General features: G+C 69.7%; 7 protein-coding genes across 7 annotated transcripts; 4 read left to right on the forward strand and 3 right to left on the reverse strand.

Annotated features, from left to right (window-relative positions):
- Nucleotides 1–202: 202 nt before the first annotated feature.
- On the reverse strand, nucleotides 203–2,808 carry FA09DRAFT_328041 (hypothetical protein). Its single transcript, XM_025741622.1, has 5 exons — nucleotides 2,707–2,808; nucleotides 799–922; nucleotides 667–739; nucleotides 293–507; nucleotides 203–238 (listed from the first exon to the last, which is right to left on the reverse strand). Exons 1-4 carry the CDS (start codon nucleotides 2,729–2,731, stop codon nucleotides 394–396), a joined length of 336 nt encoding a protein of 111 aa, XP_025600908.1. The 5' UTR covers nucleotides 2,732–2,808; the 3' UTR covers nucleotides 203–238; nucleotides 293–393.
- Nucleotides 2,809–2,836: 28 nt separating this feature from the next.
- On the forward strand, nucleotides 2,837–4,030 carry FA09DRAFT_194025 (hypothetical protein). Its single transcript, XM_025739405.1, has one exon. The coding sequence runs from the start codon at nucleotides 3,292–3,294 to the stop codon at nucleotides 3,952–3,954; it is 663 nt and encodes a 220-aa protein (XP_025600909.1). The 5' UTR covers nucleotides 2,837–3,291; the 3' UTR covers nucleotides 3,955–4,030.
- A 1,202-nt stretch (nucleotides 4,031–5,232) lies between these two features.
- Nucleotides 5,233–9,080, forward strand: FA09DRAFT_358681 (hypothetical protein; the record flags this gene model as incomplete). The annotated part of the gene is made up of 7 exons (XM_025744995.1): nucleotides 5,233–6,062; nucleotides 6,160–7,156; nucleotides 7,210–7,441; nucleotides 7,493–7,774; nucleotides 7,828–7,894; nucleotides 7,945–8,454; nucleotides 8,511–9,080. The coding sequence occupies exons 1-7, from the start codon at nucleotides 5,646–5,648 to the stop codon at nucleotides 9,078–9,080; spliced, it is 3,075 nt and encodes a 1,024-aa protein (XP_025600910.1). The 5' UTR covers nucleotides 5,233–5,645.
- Nucleotides 9,055–10,329, reverse strand: FA09DRAFT_304868 (alpha/beta-hydrolase). The gene is made up of 4 exons (XM_025740485.1): nucleotides 9,858–10,329; nucleotides 9,612–9,804; nucleotides 9,458–9,562; nucleotides 9,055–9,407 (listed from the first exon to the last, which is right to left on the reverse strand). Exons 1-4 carry the CDS (start codon nucleotides 10,207–10,209, stop codon nucleotides 9,215–9,217), a joined length of 843 nt encoding a protein of 280 aa, XP_025600911.1. The 5' UTR covers nucleotides 10,210–10,329; the 3' UTR covers nucleotides 9,055–9,214.
- Nucleotides 10,330–10,504: 175 nt separating this feature from the next.
- Nucleotides 10,505–13,578, forward strand: FA09DRAFT_304869 (putative VPS1-member of the dynamin family of GTPase). The gene is made up of 13 exons (XM_025740486.1): nucleotides 10,505–10,870; nucleotides 10,936–11,090; nucleotides 11,192–11,621; nucleotides 11,674–11,893; nucleotides 11,967–12,299; nucleotides 12,349–12,498; nucleotides 12,556–12,606; nucleotides 12,663–12,748; nucleotides 12,798–13,017; nucleotides 13,079–13,170; nucleotides 13,228–13,285; nucleotides 13,338–13,460; nucleotides 13,518–13,578. The coding sequence occupies exons 1-13, from the start codon at nucleotides 10,758–10,760 to the stop codon at nucleotides 13,560–13,562; spliced, it is 2,076 nt and encodes a 691-aa protein (XP_025600912.1). The 5' UTR covers nucleotides 10,505–10,757; the 3' UTR covers nucleotides 13,563–13,578.
- Nucleotides 13,579–13,931: 353 nt separating this feature from the next.
- Nucleotides 13,932–14,665, reverse strand: FA09DRAFT_328046 (hypothetical protein). Its single transcript, XM_025741623.1, has 3 exons — nucleotides 14,390–14,665; nucleotides 14,247–14,340; nucleotides 13,932–14,191 (listed from the first exon to the last, which is right to left on the reverse strand). Exons 1-3 carry the CDS (start codon nucleotides 14,619–14,621, stop codon nucleotides 14,035–14,037), a joined length of 483 nt encoding a protein of 160 aa, XP_025600913.1. The 5' UTR covers nucleotides 14,622–14,665; the 3' UTR covers nucleotides 13,932–14,034.
- A 2,136-nt stretch (nucleotides 14,666–16,801) lies between these two features.
- FA09DRAFT_304872 (manganese and iron superoxide dismutase) lies at nucleotides 16,802–18,033 on the forward strand. Its single transcript, XM_025740487.1, has 3 exons — nucleotides 16,802–17,105; nucleotides 17,160–17,284; nucleotides 17,344–18,033. Exons 1-3 carry the CDS (start codon nucleotides 16,853–16,855, stop codon nucleotides 17,980–17,982), a joined length of 1,017 nt encoding a protein of 338 aa, XP_025600914.1. The 5' UTR covers nucleotides 16,802–16,852; the 3' UTR covers nucleotides 17,983–18,033.
- Nucleotides 18,034–20,091: the final 2,058 nt, after the last annotated feature.

Raw genomic sequence — 20,091 nt, forward strand, 5'->3', positions numbered from 1 at the left:
CACGAGGAGCAGCGCAACGACACCGACGGCCGCGAACGTGCCGCCGACGGCGCCGCTGTTGTCGAAGAAGCTGCTGCTCGAGCTGTTGGAGCCGTTGAGCGTGCCATCTTGCCGTGTGCTGGTGATGGTGCGCGCCTGCCCGCCGACGGTGGTGGTGAAGACCGTCTCGGTGCTCTGCGGCACCGTCGTCGACGGCTGCTGTGGCGCCTGCGAGGTAGTGGATGCCGCGGCCGCCGTGCTGTTGTGCGCGTGTCAGCCGCGTGTCTCAGGCGCGCGCAGACGGCACACTCACGTTGATGTCCGGCTGGTGGAGGTTGAGGTGGACGGCGCCGGCGCGGCGCTCGTCGTTGACGTGGTCGCAGGCTGCGCGAGGCGGCATCAGCGATGCCCTCGTCATGCCAGCAATGCGCCGCAAGTGACCCTCACCGCACTCGACGTCACACGCGTCGTCGAGGTGGTCGTCGAGCTCGGCGGCACGAATGTGCTTGAGCTCGAGCTCGACGACTCCTTCAGGCAAGAAGCAAGAGGCAGAGCGGAAGGGTGTCAGACGAGAGCGTCTGACAGCCACACGGAGCACAAGAGAAGGCCATGCGGCAAGCAGCAGGCACAGAAACCGGCAGCACCTCGGACACGACCCTGGCACAGACACACACGCGGCACACTCACGGGCGCTGCACTCGTCGTCGTAGGCGGCCGCGAAGTCGTCGTGGGCGCCTGCGTCGTTGACGTGGTGGCGGGACTGCAGCGGACACGAGTGTGAGCGCACGCAGTGCCTGCGCTCCGCCGCTGCCCACTCACGCTGTGCTAGACGAGCTCGTCGTCGTCACGGCTGCTGTGGTGGAGGTAGTCGCCGCGGCCGTGGTCGACGTGGTGTCGGCGGCTGTAGTGGCAGTCGACGAGGAGGTGTCGGACGCGTCAGTGGCTGCATGGCCGGACAGCAAGGTGTGGGCATCAAGACAGCGAGGGGCACGCGAGGCGGACACGCGGAAACGTACCAGAGAGGAAGCGCGAGGGAGACGGCGGCGGCGCAGTCGACGAGAGGGAGGGAGGAGGGGCAGAGGAGGCGTCAGACTGGCTCGTCGATGACGTGGAGGGTGGTGGCTCAGACGCGCTGCTGCTGCTGCTGCTGCTGCTGCTGCTAGTGCTACTGCTCGACGTGTCACTGGGCTACGACGAACCTCCAGGGCCACTGCCACCATCGCCGTCACCGTTGCCGCCGCCACCTTGCCCTCCATCGTCGCCGCCACCATCATTGTCGCCGCCGCCGCCTTCTCCTCCTCCGCCATTGCCTCCTCCGCCTCCACCGCCGTTGCCTCCGCCGCCTCCGCCGCCATTGCCTGGACCGGAGTTGCCGCCGGGGCCGCCAGGGCCTGGGCTGGGCTGCTCGTCGTCGTCATCGCCTCTGCCGCCGCCGCCCTGCCGCGCGGCGACGCGGTGTGCGCGCGGCGGCGCGACAGGGCTGCGAGGCGCGTGGCGCGGCGAACGAGCGGCGAGCGGCATGGCAAGCAGGACAGATGCGAGCAAGCCGAGAAGATGCGAGGCGGTGCAGAAGCGAGCAGGCGAGAGAGGGATGTGAGGGTGCAGGTTGCAGACAGCGAAATGAGACGAGCGAGCGGGCCAGGAACGCCGAGAGAGTGAGCCCGAGGCCGATCCTCTCCTGGCGCCGCTGCCGAGCCTGCCGCCGCCTGCTGCTGCACCGCCATGCCTGTCCGAGCTGCGCTCTCCTCCTCACTGATTCCGGCCTGCACGCACGCACAGAGAGGGCGCGGCAGCGAGCGCCGATCTGTGCGCCCAATGCAGCGCGAGAGTGGCCCAAGGGCGCGCGGAAGAGTGCCAGAGGGGCCGGCGCCGTCGCAGGCCGCGCGCGGCCAGTGTGCCGCGGCGCCAGCGCGCCCTTGGCGCCGTGCAGCACGCACGCGGCGCCGGTGCGGATTTCCGACGGCGCGGCGGCGCGCCAGGCCGCTGCATGCTGAGCGGCACAGCAGCGCGCCAGCACGCGCGCCGCGCTGCGCAAAAGAAACATCGCCGGTGCCGCGCCGAGGCGCCATATGACGCAGACGGCCCGATGCGCCCCTCGCCGCGGCAGCACGGTGCGACGCTCGTCGTCGCTGCCGGGGCCGCTGCTTTGGCTCGCCAGACCGTGATGGACCATGGATGCTGGACAGCGAGACCGCTCGTCGCGAGCAGAGGCTGGCTCTGCACGTCGCCGGTCGCGCCGCAACTGCAGCGCCAGGCTCGCCATCTGCAGCGTGACGCGGCGTGCAGTTCGCACAAGTGCGGCCGCATCCGCTGCTGCCAGCCAGCAGCGAGCAGAAGAGAAGCGCACTGCACAACGTGGAGACACACTGGCGCTGATAGCGAGCGAGCGCTCGGTGCTGCATCGAGAGCGTGCAACGACGGACGAGCACGACGCACTGCCCTCGCTTGGCAACGCTGTCAAGGCGCAGGCGTGGGACTCTGTGTCCAGCACTCACGGCCGCTCCCTATACGCCGCCGATTCGGCGCAGCCGGGCCAGGAATAGACACCCGCCCAACAGTGTGCGGCTCGAAGGCGGCGAGCAGGACAGAGAGCAGCGGCAGCAACCAACAAGTGCGGCGCAGAACAGAGCACGAGGCACGACCAGGCGTGGGCCCACGCTGTGCCACTCCACCCACCACACCCTCGCCGCACGGCACAGCAGCATCGTCCGACGGCATGCTACGCACCTGTGCTGGAGGTCGACGAGTCCATGGCGGGCGAGCGGGGGTCGGCGCGGGCCGATGCAGGTGCCGGTCGGTGCTAGGGGAGTGGCAGACGAGAGGGCGCTGCGCGGAGCGGTGACGAGGACGGTGCGGCAGAAAGAGCGAGCACACGCGGTGGGCAGAGACGGCGGCGGCGGCGAGCAGGGGTGAGTGCGGTGTGGATGTGGGAGCGCAGGGTGTTTGCGAAGGGGTCCAGCAGGAGGAGATCGGCGGGCAGCGGGCGGCGGCGGCGGCGGCGGCGAGGTGCGATGGCGAGGCACAGCGGCACAGGCAGCACGCGCGCGAGAGAGAGAGGCCAGATGCGGCCGCTGCTGCCAGGAGAAGGCCGCCCGTGTGCTGCTCTCGTGCCGCGTCGCAGCGAGCAGCGCCGCAGCAGCACAGCCTCGCGTCTCTCTGCTGCGCTGCGCCTGTCTCGCCCTCTGCCGCTTGGCGTCACCTCGCCGCGCCGTTCGCGGTCCGCCCGCGCGAGGTGCAGCACGCAGCGCGGCAGGCGGCAGCGGCGCCCGCTCGTGGTCCAGCGATCGTCGCCATGCGGCAGCATGCAGCTGCATGTGCCTGCGCAGCGCTGCAGCATCGCGCGGGCCCTTGGCGAGCGGACAGACGCAGGTGCAGAGGCACGGCGGCTGTCGCCGCGGTGGCCCGCAGACAAAGTATAGGGGCTGCGCGCTGCCGAGCGCCGCACGCAGCAGCAGGCGCATGGGAGCGTCCTCAAGGGCTCAAGGGGTGCTCGAGAGGGATGCCCGCGCTGCCGGTGCCGGTTGCCGAGATGGCCGACTGCGGCGCCAGTGCAGGGTGCAGACGGCACAGCACGGCGGCAGCCAGAAGGCGTCGGCCGAGCACCTGGGCTGGACAAGAGGATGCCGTCGTGGCAACAGACTGTCGCCTGCCTCGTTGAGCCCCCTGAGGACGCAGCGTCTGGCACAGAGCCCTACTTGCTCACACGGGACCGCCGATGGCTCGACCGGCTGCATGCTGGAGCTCAGCTGCGCCTGCGCTTCGTCGAAGAGGCGAAGAGACACGCGAGAAAGGGCCGAGCGCTGCGCGTCAGGTTTGCGTGGTGCGAAGCAGACATGGGAGAGAGCGTTGCGTCGCCGTAGCGTCGATGCATCTGGCCACCTCCGCTTGCTTAAGACCGTCGTCGTCGCCACAAGATCAAGCACGCGCGAAGGTTCTCGAGCGCTTCGAGCGCCTCAAGCATCCATGGGTTCCTGAGGCCGTCCGAGTCGGAGAGGCCTCACGAGTTGGCCCTCGGCTGCGGATGCCTGCTCCGTCCTGCGAGAAGCTGTCGGCCGCCCAGCGCCGTGGCTTCCACGCACGTCACAGCCCGGGCCATCCAGGCTGCGGCATCAGCATCTGATGCGGCGTCAGCGGCGGCGACAGCGCAGCCCCGAGCATGCTGGTATCGGCGACAGCGAGCCGTACGGCTGGCTGGGCGCAGCGCGGCGCGGACGACGGCTCCGTGCCGCGGCTGCCGCTCGCTCCTGCCCTGCGCGTCTGGCGGGCGCGCGGCCGCGGCGCAAGCGGGCCTTGGGCGCAAGGCCGCGTCGCCCGCTCACCCCGCGTTTGGCCTTGTGCCGCTGCTCCTCGTCGACGTCGGCCTGCCGCCAGCACCCAGTCTGCGCTGCTCCTCCTCGCTCGGTGCCTGGACCTGTCATGCCTCGTCCCCAGCACCCGGCTCGTTCCGCAGCGCAGCCCGTAGCGCCTCTCGCAGGCTCGCACAGGGCGCACTGCGCTGCTTTCACGACGTGCGGGGAAGGCAGCGTCAGCGCATGGCGCGGCCTGGCGTCACCTCCGCCTGCTGGCCCAAGCTGTCGCGCGCGCCTGACAGTATGCAGCGGCAGGTACCGCGCGCCGGGCTGTCGCCGCCGCCGTAGCGTGTGCGAAGGCGTGCGAGGGCTGAAGAGAGCAGATGCGATGCGGCGGCGGCGAGGTGTCCCTCCGTGCCGGCTGCGCGCCACACGCGTGCGCGGCTGCACCCCGCACTCCCGGCTGCGGAGCCGCAGCGCCGGCGCGGCGGGCTGATTGCACGCGCAGCCGCCGCCGCGGGAAGAGGCAGCGTGCTCGGCACCCGGGCCGGTGGGCAGCAGCACAGCGGCACCTCACGTTCGCGCTTCTCGATGCAGCGCATGGGCGGCCGGCTCGCTGCCGTCGGAAAGGCACCCGAGAGAGGGGAGAGATGGCCGCGCCGCGGCGGGAGTGCGGTGCGGAGGGAGCGTCTCTGCGCGGCTGCCCCCCTCGGCCTCGCAGCGCGCTCCGGCCAGTCTTGCCGGCAGCCGGAGCATTTCGCCGAGGGCGCCGCCGTGTGACAGCTGCACCTGCGCCGGCGGCGAGATGACGCTACGGCGTCGCCTGCGTCGCCGAGCCGACGCTGCAGGCTGAAGCTTCGCAGGCGTTGCAGCGCCAGGCCAGGCCCAACGACGGCCTGCTCGCGCCCCATGGAGGACGAAGGGGACGGAGCAGCAGGCGGCTGCGGCAAGGGCTGCCCTCTCACAACGATCTCTCCTCTCGCTGCCCCTGCGCATCCTTGGCACGCCAGCTCCGCCGTCCTGCGCCTGCTCCTCGCACGCACACACGCCTCGCTCGCTTCCGATCGGCCCGGCAGCGCGCCGCAGCCGCTTCCCCGCATTGCTGCTCGCCTGCGCGTGCCTTCTGCTGCTCCTGCCCCTGGACGCAGTGCTGCTGCTGTCCCGTACCTGCGTCTGCCGCTGCGACGGCTCTTGCGCTTGGAGTGCTGCATCTGCGTCTGTCGACGCCTCCGCCTCGTGCCTGCTGCCCTCCGCACAGGCCGCTCCCTCCGGCGTCGCTTCGGCCGCCTGGCCCGCCGCCTTCGCGCCGCACCGCGTCGCCTCTCGCCGCTCTTGCGCTCCCTGCTTCACCCCTCCATTCTCCCTCAAGCGGCGGCGATGATGACCGATCCGCGCTCCGGCCCCTACGCTGGCCCGTCCTTCTACTCGCCGCTGCACGGCCTCGCGCCGCCGCCGCCGCTGATGCACCACGCGCTGCCGCCGCTCGCGGCGCCGCACCTCCCGCACATGCACCACCGCAGCGCCTCGGCGCACCACGCCTCGCCGCCGGCGCCGGCGAGCACGCACGACGACGGCTCGCGCAAGCGCCCGCGCTCCACGGCCAACCACTCGCCGCCCGGCTCCTTCTCGGGCGACGACGGCGACGGCGGCAGCCCGCCGCGCGGCCGCAACGCCTCGGGCGGCGGCGGCGGCGGCGGCGCGCCCGGCAGCAGCACGGGCAAAGAGAGCATGCGCACCGGCCTCTCCGTCAAGAGCCGCATCCACCGGGCGTGCAACGCCTGCCGCAAGCAAAAGGTGCGTGCGATGCGTACGCGCAGGCGGCACGCGAGATTGCCGAGCGCGCGCGCGTGGCTGCAGCTGACCGCCTCCGCCTCCGCCTCCGCGGCACCAGATGCGCTGCGAGGGCCCCGTCAATGCGCCGTGCAACCGCTGCGAGAGCAGCGGCCTGCCGTGCATCTTCGAGAAGCCGGCGCGCGAGCCGGCGCCGTCGACGGTCGTCGTGGCCGCGCCGGCGAGCGAGGAGAGCATGGCACGCCTGCGCGCGCTCGAGGGCAAGATGGAGGGCCTCTCGAGCACGCTCGGCGAGCTCGTCGCCGTGCTGCGCGAGAGCAAGCAGCTGCCCGACCCGCACGGCCGAGCCTTGCCGCCATCGGGACGCTGGGACGCGGCCGGCTCCGTCTCGTCGCCCGTCAGCCGCCTGGCGCCGTCGTACAGCTCACCGGGCACGGTGCTGCATCCGCTTGCCTTCCCCGCACCACGCTCCTACAACGGCGAGTCGGCCGCGGCATGGACCGGGCCAGTCGTCTCGGCGCCGCGAGCCGTGACGAACCCGAGCTTCTCGCCGACGTCACGACACCGCCAGGCCGTTGACAGCTCGCGCGGCTATGGTGCGGCGCCCTCGCGGCCGTGGGAGGAGCCGTCGTCGTCGCGAGACGAGGGCGAGTCGTGGACCGCCTCGGCGCCGAATCCGTCTCGCATGCCGCCACCGCCGTCGGCGCGGCCACTGCGGGCCGGTGGTCGCCGCGACCGTGCCGGAGGCCGCGACGAGGACTACAACGACGAGGACCGCGCCTCTTACCTGCCTGCCGAGAGCTTCGGCGCGCCGATTGCGGCACTGCGCGGCCTGGCCGACGCCGCCGAGCACCACGCCGCAACCGAGGAGGCGGCGTTTGCCATCTCCAACAAGGCCAGCTCGACGTCGTCGCGTGCCGACGACGTGCTGATGGACGAGCGAAGGCCGCTGGGTCAGCTCGGCAAGCGGCGGCGCGTAGAGGAGGCAGAGGAAAGGCTCGTCGACGTCGTCACGTCCGGCGCCGTCGAGGAGGAAGAGGCACGCCGGCTGTGGCGGACGTTCGGACGTGGCTGCGGCCGCTTCATGTCGGTCTTCAGTGAGTGGTCTCAAACGATGGTGCTCTGCATCTGTGCTGACACACACCCACAGACCACGAGGACAAGAAGTTCTTCGACGAAGAGGCCGACCTGTTTGGCAAGTACCGGCGCAAGTCGCCGTTCCTCTTCGACACGATCCTGTACATCGGCGCACGTGTCGACTCGGCTGGTGGACCGCCGAGCGCCTCGTTCCGGACCTGCCTCGCAGCCTCGCAGCGCCACGCCAGCGCCACGCTGCTCGGCCGGACCAAGTCCAACGAGGACGTGCAGGCAATGCTGATTCTGTGAGTGTGCCTTGTTCTGACCACACGCATCTTCGCTGACGTCTCTTGCAGCGCATCCTACACCGACAGCCAGAACGGCTGGCTGCAGGTCGGCCACGCCTGCCGCATGGCGCAGCAGCTCGGCCTGGACAAGGTCTTTCCGCGCCTCATGGCCGCCGTCGGAGGCTCGGGCGAGGCGAATCTGCCGCACGAACAGCTCGCCGAGATGGCGAGCGGCAGCCGCATCTGGTTCTTCTCCTTCCTGCTCGAGCACCAGCTCAGCTACGGCGCGGGCCGCGAGCCGATGCTGACGCACCCGTGGGTGCGCAACGCCCGCAACTTTCTCTCGCTGCCGTGAGTGCAGTACGGACTAGTCTGCCGTGCATCTGCTCACGCCAACCGCGCAGTGCGCCGCTGTCGATGCCCGTCGACGTCCGCATCCTGGCCACGCTTGAGCTCATGACGCTGCGCGAGGTGAGTCGGTCGTCGAGACTGTGCACCACCACCGCTCACACTGCACTCAGCACCGGCTCAACACCATGGCACCCTTCGACGCAACCATAGACGGCGCGATGCTGCGGCGTGTCAACGCGCTCGGCGCTGACCTGGACAGCTGGGAGCAGTACTGGTACGGCGAGCACCACGCCCGCGGCTTCGACGCCAACGGCTTCTTCCTCGAGAGCCTGCGTCTGCAGGGCGCCACGGCCCGCCTGTACCTCTGCTGCACCTGCCTGCGCGGCGTGCACCAGCCGGGCGACGCCGAGCGCATGACGGAGGCGCAGCGTGAGATCGCCCAGTCGACGGTGCGCGCCGCCGACCTCGTGCTCGACATTGCCACGGGCAGCAGCGCCACGAGCGCGGAGTACTACGAGAAGCTGCGCTGGGCGCCCATCTACACGCACGTCACCGCCACCTTCGCCTGTGTCTTCTTGCTCAAGTGCGTCGTGCTCTTCCCGAGCCTCGTCGACGCGCACAGCATCTTTGCACGCGCCGAGAAGCTGGCGCTGCGCCTGCGCGAGACGGCTGCGGCCAAGGTGAGTACTCGAGGGGCGAGCCTACTGGACGAGCACTGCTGATACTTGCACATCAGTACGGAGACGTCATCCTCCGCATGCAGTGGCAGACGTGGAAGCGCATCGCGGCGACGAGCCGCAAGCGCGGCCTGCGCCTCATGTTCGGCGACAAGACGCCGCGGCAGGGCAGCTTCACGCCGGCCGACATTGAGCGCGGCGGTATGACCGACGCCGACTTCCAAGAGGTGCTGCGCCTGCTCGTGCGCGAGAGCAGCCCGACGGCGGGCGGCGAGACGCCGTCGTCGCCGTCGCGCGACACCTGGGGCACTGCCGGCTCGCCGGCCCGCCTGGCCAAGCGCACGTCGTACCAGGACGACAGTCACGCGACGCTGCACCTGCCGCCGTGGGCGCAGAGTGACTTTGCCCTGTCCCTCACGTCGTGGAACGAAGCGGAGGGCAACGGCGCATCGGCACCCACCAGCGGCCTGCCGGGCCCGAGCGACCCTGGCAGCGCCACGCTCTTCCCGGGCGTCAGCGGCGACCTGCAGAGCCTCGGCCATGCGCCGCAGCCGCTGCTCTCGGCGTCGGACCCCAGCTCCACCTTTGACATCCTTGCTGCCCAGCTCGGCATCACGAGCTTCTATTAAAGCGACCAAAAGCACCGTGTATCATCGTTATACAGCATCTCCCCACGAGCACACCCACCACTCGCTTCGCCGTGCTCCGCCGTGCCATGTATACTATAGTCTTCTCGCTCGATGCAATCGCATGCAGGACCTGCTCAGAGACTCGACTTGCCGTCGGGCTTGCCGTCGTCGCGCGGCGTGACGGCGCCACTGCCGGGTGCACTGTCGGGCTGCATGCCAAACGGCCGCGCCGACGGCGGCGCCACATCCCGCCAGGCGTCTGATGGCGTGTAGTCCTCGGCAGCGAAGTGCTCGAAGAAGGCCTTGAAGAACTGCCGCCATGGTGCTCTGAAGAGGCGCGTCAGTGGCGACTCCTGCCCACGCACGAGCGAGCTCACTGTGTGGGAAGCGCGTGGCCGCCGTCGTGGTGCTCGACCCGCGACGTCGACTTGAAGGCCGAGACGAGCGTCTGTGCCCGCTCCTCCTCCACAATCTGGTCGTTGCTGCGGCGAGCGATGAGCATGGCCCGACGCAAGGCGCCGCCAGACTCACCGGCCGAGGACGTGCAGGACGGGCGTGCGGATGCCCTCGCGCGGGAAGCAGGCCTTCATGCGCTCGTCGGCCGCGCGGAAGCCCGACACGTTGATGGCAAACTTGAGCGGTTTCTGGCTCGCAGGCAGCACGAGGCCGGGCAGGCGCGACGCATCCTCAAAGGCCGAGACGAGCAGGCCGGCCAGGCATCCGCCTGTGAGACGCGTCAGCCGCGTCGGCGCTCGCCGCACACGCACGCTCACGCACCCTGGCTGAAGCCAAGCACGGCGTCGAACGGGCCGTGCTCGGCCAGGGCGTCGTTGAGAAAGGCGAGCGTCTCGGGCCAGCCGTCGTACTGGCTCTGGCCTTGCCCATTTGCGCGCCACCAGGCGCGCGGCTGCTCCTCGAGCGGTGTGTTCTCGTCGACGAGGTCGTCGCGCGCCTCGAGGCCGAGCGTGACGCTCACGGGCTGCACGAGGTGCGGCGCATTGAGAAAGTGCAGCTCCGCCACGGCGCCCGTGGCCTTGCGGAAGGAGCCGAGACGCCGGTTGAAGTGGAAGGCGTTGGAGGCAAAGCCGTGCAGCGCGAGGATGCGCAGCTTGGGCGGCGCCGCGGCCATGGTGTGTGTCGTGCTGCTGCGTGGGCCTCTGCTCTGCTCTGTGCTGCTCTTGCGGCGCTCTGCCTGTTGCGGTGTGGTGGAGAAGAGCTGGCCCGGCGGCGCGGCACACAGCCCCCAGGGATGCGAGCCCACGTGATGGGCGCTCCGCCAGCTCATGGCGCGAGCTGGCGGCCGCGATGCGCAGCCCGCCGCCGCGCCGCCGCGCGCGCAGCAACAGCCACGCCGCGGCCGCGCGCTGCTCACACGGCCGGCACACAGGCGCAGCGCCGCCGCGAGCATCCATCACCGCCGCGCACAGGCGCCGCGAGGTCTGGCGCCTGTTGCTCTCGGGCCAGCCGCGCGCCTCTCGCAGCGCCTCCTTCCTCTCCTCCACTCCCTCGCAGCACCGCATCCGCCGCTGCACCGTCCTCGCACGCCTTCTCCGCCGCACCTCTCTGCTTCCTCTCGCTGCGCCCGCTGCCGCTGCTGCTGCTGCTGCCGCCGCCGCCGCCCTCGTCGCCGCGCTCCCTCCACCTCGCCTGTGCCCTGCCGACCGGCCGCTGCCCGCCATGGATCAGTCGCTGATCAAGCTGGTGAACAAGCTGCAGGATGCCTTCAACAATGTCGGCATCCAGAACCCCGTCGACCTGCCGCAGATCACCGTGCTCGGCTCGCAGTCCTCGTGCGTGGCGGCGGGCAGGCGGTGCGCTGCTGCTATGCTGACTTGGCCGCTGCTCACTCCTCCAGGGGCAAGTCGTCGGTGCTCGAGAACATCGTCGGGCGTGACTTTCTGCCGCGCGGCACGGGCATCGTGACGCGGCGGCCGCTCGTGCTGCAGCTCATCAACCGGGCAAGCGCATCGGGCGCCGTGGGCGGCGTGGCGGCGGGCGCGAACGGCTCGGGTGAGTGTGGTGTGCGAGGGCCGCTGCGGAGCAGCACCGGCCGGCATTGGTTGGAGCCAGGCGTCATTGGCATCGCCCGCCTACTCACGCTGCAGCCGCAGAGATCAAGGCCACGGCCGCCGGCACGAACCCCGACGAGTGGGGCGAGTTCCTGCACCTGCCCGGCGAGAAGTTCCACGACTTCAACAAGATCCGCGAGGAGATTGTGCGCGACACGGAGCTCAAGACGGGCAAGAACGCCGGCATATCGCCGCAGCCGATCAACCTGCGCATCTACAGCCCCAACGTGCTCACCCTCACGCTCGTCGACCTGCCCGGCCTGACCAAGGTGCCCGTCGGCGACCAGCCGCGCGACATTGAGCGCCAGATCCGCGAGATGGTGCTCAAGTTCATCATGAAGCCCAACGCCGTCATCCTCGCCGTCACGGCGGCCAACACGGATCTGGCAAACTCGGACGGCCTCAAGATGGCGCGCGAGGTGGACCCGGAGGGCACGCGGACGGTCGGCGTGCTGACAAAGGTGGACCTCATGTGAGTCGCAGCAGGGGCGTGTGCCCTTGCGCAGGCCTGACGCCTCGTCCAGGGACGCGGGCACCGACGTCGTCGACATTCTCGCCGGCCGCGTGATCCCGCTGCGGCTGGGCTACGTGCCGGTGGTGAACCGCGGCCAGCGCGACATCGACCAGAAGAAGCTCGTCTCGGCCGCACTCGCCGCCGAGGCCGACTTCTTCCAGAACCACAGCAGCTACCGCTCCAAGGCGCAGTACTGCGGCACGCCGTATCTCGCGCGCAAGCTCAACACGGTGAGCGCGGCGACAGTGGAGGGCCACAGCGGCAGCTGCGGCGCAGTGCCAGGGCTGATGCGACCCCCTGCAGATCCTCATGCACCACATCCGCAACACGCTGCCCGACATCAAGGCCAAGATCCAGACGCAGCTGACCAAGTACCAGGCCGAGCTGACCTCGCTCGGCGGCGCGCTGGGCGATGCCAACTCGGGCAACATCGTGCTCACGATCATCACCGAGTTCTGCAACGAGTTCCGCACCGTCATCGACGGCAACTCGAACGACCTCAGCGTCAACGAGCTGGCGGGCGGCGCGCGCATCAGCTTCGTCTTCCACGAGCTGTTCAGCAACGGCGTCAAGGCCATCGACCCGTTCGACACGGTCAAGGACTCGGACATCCGCACGATTCTCTACAACTCGAGCGTGCGTGGGTTGACCGCACAGCGCGCGGCAAAGCTGACGTGCCTTGCAGGGCTCCTCGCCGGCGCTTTTCGTCGGCACGACGGCGTTTGAGGTCATCGTCAAGCAGCAGATCAAGCGTCTCGAGGACCCGAGCTTGAAGTGTGTCAGCCTCGTGTACGACGAGCTCGTGCGCATCCTCTCGCAGCTCCTCATGAAGAACGTGAGTCGCGTCAATGGATGGCATCCGCTGCGCACAGCTGACGCGCGCCCCTTCCAGCAATCGTTCCGGCGCTTCCCGGCGTTGCGCGAGCGCTTCAACCAGGTGGTGGTGCGTGTAGGGGGGCGTCGACAAGTGGAGCTGCGTGCTGATCGACTATCCTGCAGATCTCGTTCTTCAAGCGCTGCCTGCAGCCGACGACGAAGCTCGTCACGGACATTGTGGCGTCGGAGGCGTGCTACTTGAACACTGGGTGCGCATCCTGGCCCACGGGTCTCGCGCCTCTCGCTGACACCGCACAGCCACCCCGACTTCATCTCGGGCCACCGCGCCATGGCCATCGTGACGGAGCGCCACACGCAGGCACAGGCGCCGCCGGACCCGAAGAAGCCCAGCCCGCACCAGGTCAACAACGACCGTGACCTCGACGTCAATATCAAGGATCAGGGCTTCTTCGGCTCCTTCTTCGCGGGTGGCAAGGCGAGCGCCAAGGAGCGGGCAAAGCACGCCACGATGGAGTCGGTGCGTCGCACTCTCGGGAGTGCTCCGAGGCTGCGGCATGCTGACTCGCGCCGCTCTGCAGCCGCCGCCGTCGCTCAAGGCCAGCGGGCAGCTGACGGACCGCGAGGCGATGGAGGTCGAGGTGATCCGCATGCTCATCATGTCCTACTTCAAGTGCGTGCTGCGGTCTGCTCTGGATCGCCAGCTCTGCTCACACGCCGCGTCCCGCAGCATCGTGAAGCGCACCATCATCGACATGATCCCAAAGGCGACGATGCTGCACCTTGTTGTGCGTGAAGCTGCTCACAGGCCCAAGCCAAATGCTGACGCGCCTTCACCAGACGTTCGCCAAGGACTCGCTGCAGCGCGAGCTGCTCAAGGAGCTCTACCAGGCCGAGGTGATGAACGAGCTGATGCGCGAGAGCGACCATGTCGTGACGCGCCGCAAGGAATGCGTCAAGATGGTGAGTGTGCAGCTGCGAGACCGGCAGCGCTGCTGTGCTGACACCCTGGATGCGCAGATCGCTGCGCTCGAGACGGCCTCGGAGCTTGTGGCGACCGTGTAAGGGGCGTAGAGACGACGAGGGAATGCCAGCTGTCTATATCCAGCGCGGCCGCGGGCTGCCCAGCGGCCGCTCGGTATCTATGCATGCGATTACAGGGGCAGGACTGGTACGGTAGAGCCCGAGCAGGCGGCTCGGTCGAGAAGCGTGGCCGGAGGTGAGACAGCGCCGTGGCCTGGCTCTCAGGGCGAGCAGGCCCGGCCGGTCAGAGATGTGACAGGAGACGGGGATGGAGGGTGCGCTTGCCGCTACCTGGCGGAGATCAAGCGCTGTGCCGCGTGCGAGCATGGAAGTCAAGGTGTGCCGCGCTGCCGTCGTCGTCGAGCTCGGCGATGCGCGGCTCGGCGATGTACGAGGTGCCGTGCGGCGCGCGTTCCGGCAGCGAGAGCGGCTCCAGGCCGCGCTGCTTGCGCCAGAAGTTTGTGCTGCCGGAGCACGTCAGCGCCGCACGGGAGGACAGTGTAGCGGGACGAACTCACGTTTTGATCATCTCTTCGTCGATGAGCATGGGCCAGCGCTGCGCAAAGCCCTCGGACATCTCCCACGCCCGATCGTCGAGCGCATCGCTGCCCCACACAATGAACGACGGCTGCTGGCCGTCGTAGGAGCCCGGCATGATCATGTCGGCGCAGCTGCGGAGCGCGCATCAGCAGCTGAAAGGCGCAAACCGGCGCGCCTGTCACGCACAGCTCATCCTCGTCGATGATGCGCTCCTCGGTGAGCGTCAGGATCCGGTCGCGCAGCGCCGGCCACGGGAAGCCCACGTCGATCCACGGGTGGTCTGCCGGAAGGTCAGGGCCAAGTCCGCCTCCTGGCACGCAAGCACTCACGCGGAATGGTCAGCTGCAGCTTCGTCGGGTACATGTGCTTCGGTATCCTGCGCCAGCGCGTGATGGCCGTGCGCGTCTCGGCATCCACGAGCTCCTCGTTGCCAGCTGGCGGCACCTCCAGCGACCTGGCCGCGCTGGCAGAGCGCCGCTCCGAGACGAGCATGCGCCGGAACGAGTCGCCAATGTCGGAGATGGCGTCGTGCTCGTGGAACTCGTCCCGCACGAAGCCCATCGCTTGCTGTGGGAGGCGCGGCAGCTCAGCACGCGGCGCAAGAGAGACCAGTGCGGTTCGACTCACAGCATTCATCAGGAGCACGCGCACCACATCGTGATTCTCGAGGCCGAGCGCGCGCGGCGCAGTCGGCAGCGGCGTGCGCAGGAAGCGCATGTAGTCGTCCACGCTGAGGTTGCGCAGGTGCGTCGTCCACGTCACGAGAGCGATGTACCTGCTCGCCTGTGGCAACGGCGGGTGGTAGCCATCGGCCATGAGGGCCGGCTGCGCATGCGTCACGGCGCGCGAGGAACTGCCTTGAAGTGCGTCGGAGCCATAGCCACTGGCCGCGTCCGTCGAGTGCTCACGCTTGACTGACAAATGCGTCGAGGCAGAGCCGTCGCTGTCGTTGCGCAGGAGCGGCACTGAGCGAGAGGCAGATCGGCGTGTGCCCCGCCCTTCGGCGTCGCTGCCGTCGCTCGTGCCGGCTCGAGAGCCATCTGCGGAGAATGCGCCGCGAGGCTGACCACGCTCTTGCATGTATGCCGCCGAGTTGCCGTGCGGAAGCGGCTCGGCGACGCCAACAGGAAAGGTGTGCGAGAGGCCGGAGACGTCGGCCGGCGTGAGCCCGTTGAGCGCTCCCGCGCCCTGCACAAACGGCTGGCTGAGCAGCGAGGCGTAGCCCTCGGCACCGAGCGGCGCACTGCTGCTGGGACCAGCGTGCCGCGCGGCGTCGGGCGCGACGAACGGATAGAAGCCGGGCGACATGCTCGGCGGCACGTTGGCAAAGTTCCACTGCGACGTCGCCGGCAGCTCGCCGCCGACCTCGGGGTCCTGCCACTCTTTACCGGCACCGTCCGCTGGCGGTGCTGCGGCATAGCCCGCTGGCAGGCCCGCCGGTGCGCCATAGGCCGGAGTGTCGTATGGCGCCAGGTACGGCGGCACGTAGAAGCTCGGCGGCACCGAGGTGGCCGGCACGCCGAGCGAGCCGAGCCACTTGTTGAAGGTGCGCGAGTCGAGCGGCGCGGCAGGCGAGGGCGCGGCGTATGGGCCCTTGTTCGCGCCCGTGGCGGCAGTGCCGGCGCCTTGTTGTGATCGCGAGCCTCGCTTGGCCTGCAGCAGGGTGTGGGTGTATGAGCGACACTCGGCAGACGTTGCCGTCGCCTCGGCGGCCCCGCGCCGCAGCCCTCCGACTGCAGCTGTCTGCGCCGCACTCACCTCGCGTGCGCGCTCGCGGAAGCGGCGCTGGGCCAGCTTGTTCTGCTCGCGGCGCTGTGCCAGCGTCTCGGCGGCGCTCTTCTCCTGCGCGCTCGTGCTGCCGCTCGGTCCTGCCGCGTGGCTGCTGCTGCCGGCGGGATGCTGCTGCTGCGGCGGCGGCGGCGGCGGCGGCGGCGGATGTGCCGGCGGCGGCGCCGTGCGTGCGGCCGGCATGGCGCGGTGGGATGCGCCGGGATGCGATGCGATGCGGTGCAGTGCGATGCGGTGTCGTCGTGGTGAGAGAGAAGGAGGAGGAGCGCGCGGCAGGTGCTGACGCCTAGCGGCGCCGAATCAAGAGCTTGGCGCGGCGGCGAACCGCGAACGGGGCCGAGGTGGAGGCGCGTGGCGCGGCGGTACGCTCCGCCGTGACAGGTGCGGCAAGCGAAGTCGCCGCGGCAGGGAGAGGGGGCGAGGCAAGGTGGGCTCGTTTGGCGCGCACGCGCTGCTTATCAAGACGCACGCCGCTCGACGATCCTCGGCCTGCTCACGGTGCAGAGATGTGCGAGGGGTGAAAGAGGGCCTGCCTGATGTTCCTTCTTCTCTCGCCCACCGACGGCTCGGCGAGTTGCCGCCTTGGCCTGAGCAGCGAGCAGCGCGCGCGGGCGTGTCTCAGCGCAAGCAGCAGCGGCGCCATCGAGCCGCCGGGCGCGGTGCGGCGGCAGCAAACCCAACTCGCGCGGCCAAGTCGCATCCAGCCCTCTCCCGCTCCCGCGCTTCCGCAGCATGCAGAGTCGGAACAGCCTCTGCTGCCGATCTTCTTTGCGGATGCTTGCACAGCAAGCTGCGCACAGCGTCCGAGACATGTGCGCCGGCGGAAGGGGAGCGAGCGGGAGGCGGAATGGCTGAAGGCGCGTGGGAGCAGCGGCACCCGCTTAGTCAGCGCGAGGCTCGCGTGCGTGAGCACCGAATGCGCGCAACGAAAGCTTCGCCGCCCACCACGCCGCCATTCCTCCTTCCGACCTCTCCCGCTGCCCCGCCCTCTCTCCGCACTCGCCATGGCGCTCCCTCTGCGCGCGCTCTCGCGCAGCAGTCTGCGTGCCGCTGCCTCTGGCGCCCCGTCTGTCGCAGCCGTGGCGCGGCGGCGAGCGCTGCACAGCCTGCCCAGCCTGCCGCTGCCGCTGCGCTTCACGGGCGCGAGCAGCAGCAGCGACCGCGCCTGCGAGCCGCTCTTCTCGCGGCGCACGCTCGACCTCATCTGGGAGCACTACCAACGCCGCCTGCTCGCCCGTCTCAACGACCTCGTGCGCGGTGAGTGGCGCCGGCGCGCGGCGTGCCACACGCGCCGCTGACGCCGCGACACAGGCACCGAGTATGAGAACTCGTCGCTCGTCGAGACCGTCATTGGCTCGGCGAGCAACCCGTCGCAGATTCTCATCTTCAACACGGCCAGCCAGGCGCTGAACAATGCCTTTTTCTTCCACGGCCTGGTGCGTGTGCTGCGGTGCACAGCGCGGCGCGGCTGCTGACTGCCTCGGCCCGTCTGCAGAAGCCCAAGGAGCTCGGCACGGCCCCGGGCATGGCGTGGGACCAGCTGCCGCAGCCCGAGCCGCCGAAGGCGCTGCTCGACCGCATCGAGACGCAGTGGGGCTCGTTTGCCGCGTTCAAGGACGCCTTTTCCGCGACGGCGACGGGCATGTCGGCGTCGGGCTGGGTCTGGCTGGTGCGCGACCAGCAGGGCAACCTCGGCATCGTGCCCACGCACGGCGCCGGCACGGTGCTGGTGCAGAACCGCGTGCAAAAAAACCTCGGCAGCACCTTCGAGGCGTCCGTCGGCATCGATGCGCAGGGCAACCCGCTGCCGGAGGCCGCGGCGCAACGACCGCAGCAGCAGGGCCGTGCCGCGTCCACCTCTCCGTTTGCGGCCGCGCCGGCGCGCAGCTTCAGCAGCAGCAGTGCGGCCGCCTCGACCTACGCCTCGGCGCAGCGCGCGTTCGGGCAGCAGCCAAACGACAGCAAGGTCGGCGAGACGCTGCAGCCGCTGCTCTGCCTCTCGGTGCACGAGCACGCCTGGCTCCCCGACCACGGCTTCGAGCAGGACGTGTACCTGCAGCGCTTCTGGGAGTGCGTCAACTGGACGCGCGTCGCGAATCTCTGGGACCACGGCGAGGCGGTGTACTCCGACTAGACGCGAGGGAGCACGCAATTCAAAGCACGCTTCACTCGTTGTGCCATGCTGAAGGAGCGTGCGAAGGAGGAGCGTGTTGTGCTGCGAGGACGAAGGAGGAGCGTGCGAAAGAGGGGCGTGTCGTGCTGCGAGGGGCGTGCGGCGCAGGTGGTGACAAGCAGGGAGGCGTAAGCTTGGACAGCGGCAGGCGCAAGCATGACGACGCGGATTGAGGCGTAGGCGTCGTGCGGCCCCTGCGGGATGGTCTGCCTTTGTGACCCTGTCGTGACTTTCGCGGTGGCGCTGCTGGGGCAGCATATCTGCGCTGGCGCCTCTTCCGCGGCCTGTCACAGCGCCAACCGCCTGCTCAGTGCGCAAGCGTCAGCTCGGGGGCGTGCGCCGTGCGTCTTGGCTGTTGACGAGGGCGCATGCACCGAGCGCACGATGCTGCGGCGCCATAGCATGCTGCAGGGCGGTGCAGCGCTGCGCCGCGCCGCTGGCACTGCCGCTGAGCAACCTGACCGTCAAAGGCAGGCTGCTGGCCAGACGGCAGCAGACCTTGATCTCGATGGCACGCAAGTGCAGCAGCGAGCTCTCGGCGGCGCAGCGGCCGTCTCCATCTTCCGCTCCTCCAGTCCGCTCCCCACCTTCTTGCTGCCCCGCTCGCCAGCAGCTGCGGCTCGAGCTCCATCCCGCACCGTCTCTGGATGCGCGCCAACTTCTCCGTCTGGCGCGCGCCGCGCGAGAGCTGTCGGGCCTTGCGCCGCTGCAAGACGTCGCGACCGCGCCGCCGGTCGGCACCACGGCGCTCTTGCGGCAGCGCGCCTCGTCCCTCGTCCCAGGCGTCTACTTTGCTTGCTAGGCTTCCGCTCGCCGTCGCTGCCGAGGGAAAGGCTGAGCACGCGACGTCCTTGCCGGCCTCGCGTCACGAAGCTCGCGATCAGAGCTTCTAGCCCGCGTCGCTGTCTGGCGACGCGAGATCGAGGCAGCGCAGGTGCAAGCCCGGCGATCCCGCCCTCCTTTGCCCTCAAGCAGCGCGGCGCCGAGGTTGAGGCGGCGCTCTTGGAGATGTCGAGCTGCGCGCACGGAAGCTGGGGCGCCGCCGCCGATGCCAAACTGGCCGGCGGTGCGGCGGCTCGGCTGCGCAGCCGTTGCCTCGCAAAGCCAGCGTCGCGTGGGCCGCTCGTCATCTTGTCAGGCGAGTCCAGCATGAGGCGCGGGTGGCGTCTTCGCACGGGCTTCGGCTTCCAGGTCGTCGGCGTCCGGCTTGGCACGGTGCAGCAGGGGTGCAAGCTCGGCCGCTGGGCTCGAGAGCGGCGCCGTGTAGCCAGCGTCTTGGCACAGGCCTTCACGACGACCCGGCTCAACGACTCGCCAGCGCTCGCACGTCAAATACGGCAAGGCGCCGGTGCTGCGCAAGCGCACGACTCGGGCACGGCGCCAGGACTCATGGGCTGCTCGTCGCGACGGCTGCTGCGCCTGTGACACGGTCACCGGACGGCGCGGACGTGCCACGCCTCCCCGTCGAGCACTCGGCACGCGACAGCACCCGCACTGCAGCTGCGGCGGCGCCGCTGCATCCAGCGCACTGGCCAGCGCCGGCGTCGGCGCCCACCGCCGATGGCGACCTGCTCGCGCCCGGCCACTGAGCCGTACCCCTCCGCGAGCGCAGCGCTGACGCGCTTGAAGGCGTCGGGCGTCTGCAGTCGCGCTCGCACCCTCTCTCGTCCCGAGCCGCCGTCCGCCGTGCTCTTTGCCGAGTGCGATGCTGCGCAACAACTCAGGTTCTTCATCGGCGTCGCCGCCGCTCGTTGCCGTCACCACAGGATGGCCGATGCGCCGCTGCGCGTCGTCTGCCTCGCCGTTTGTTGCGCTGCCTTCTGGCATGCTTGGGCCGGCTCGCCGCGGCAAGCGCACGGCATCAGTGGAGCGAGCACGCTCCTGTGCGCGCTGACAAGTCGTGCTGCATGCCGTCGTCGTCGTCGTCGCGGCGCTTGCCAATGCTGCCAAAGGGTTAGGGGTTAGGGTTTAGGGTTTAGGGTTAGGGTTAGGGTTAGGGTTAGGGTTAGGGTTAGGGTTAGGGTTAGGGTTAGGGTTAGGGTTAGGGTTAGGGTTAGGGTTAGGGTTAGG

The sequence above is a fragment of the Tilletiopsis washingtonensis genome, assembly GCF_003144115.1.
Source record: "Tilletiopsis washingtonensis strain MCA 4186 unplaced genomic scaffold FA09scaffold_3, whole genome shotgun sequence".
Taxonomy (NCBI): Eukaryota; Fungi; Basidiomycota; class Exobasidiomycetes; order Entylomatales; genus Tilletiopsis; species Tilletiopsis washingtonensis.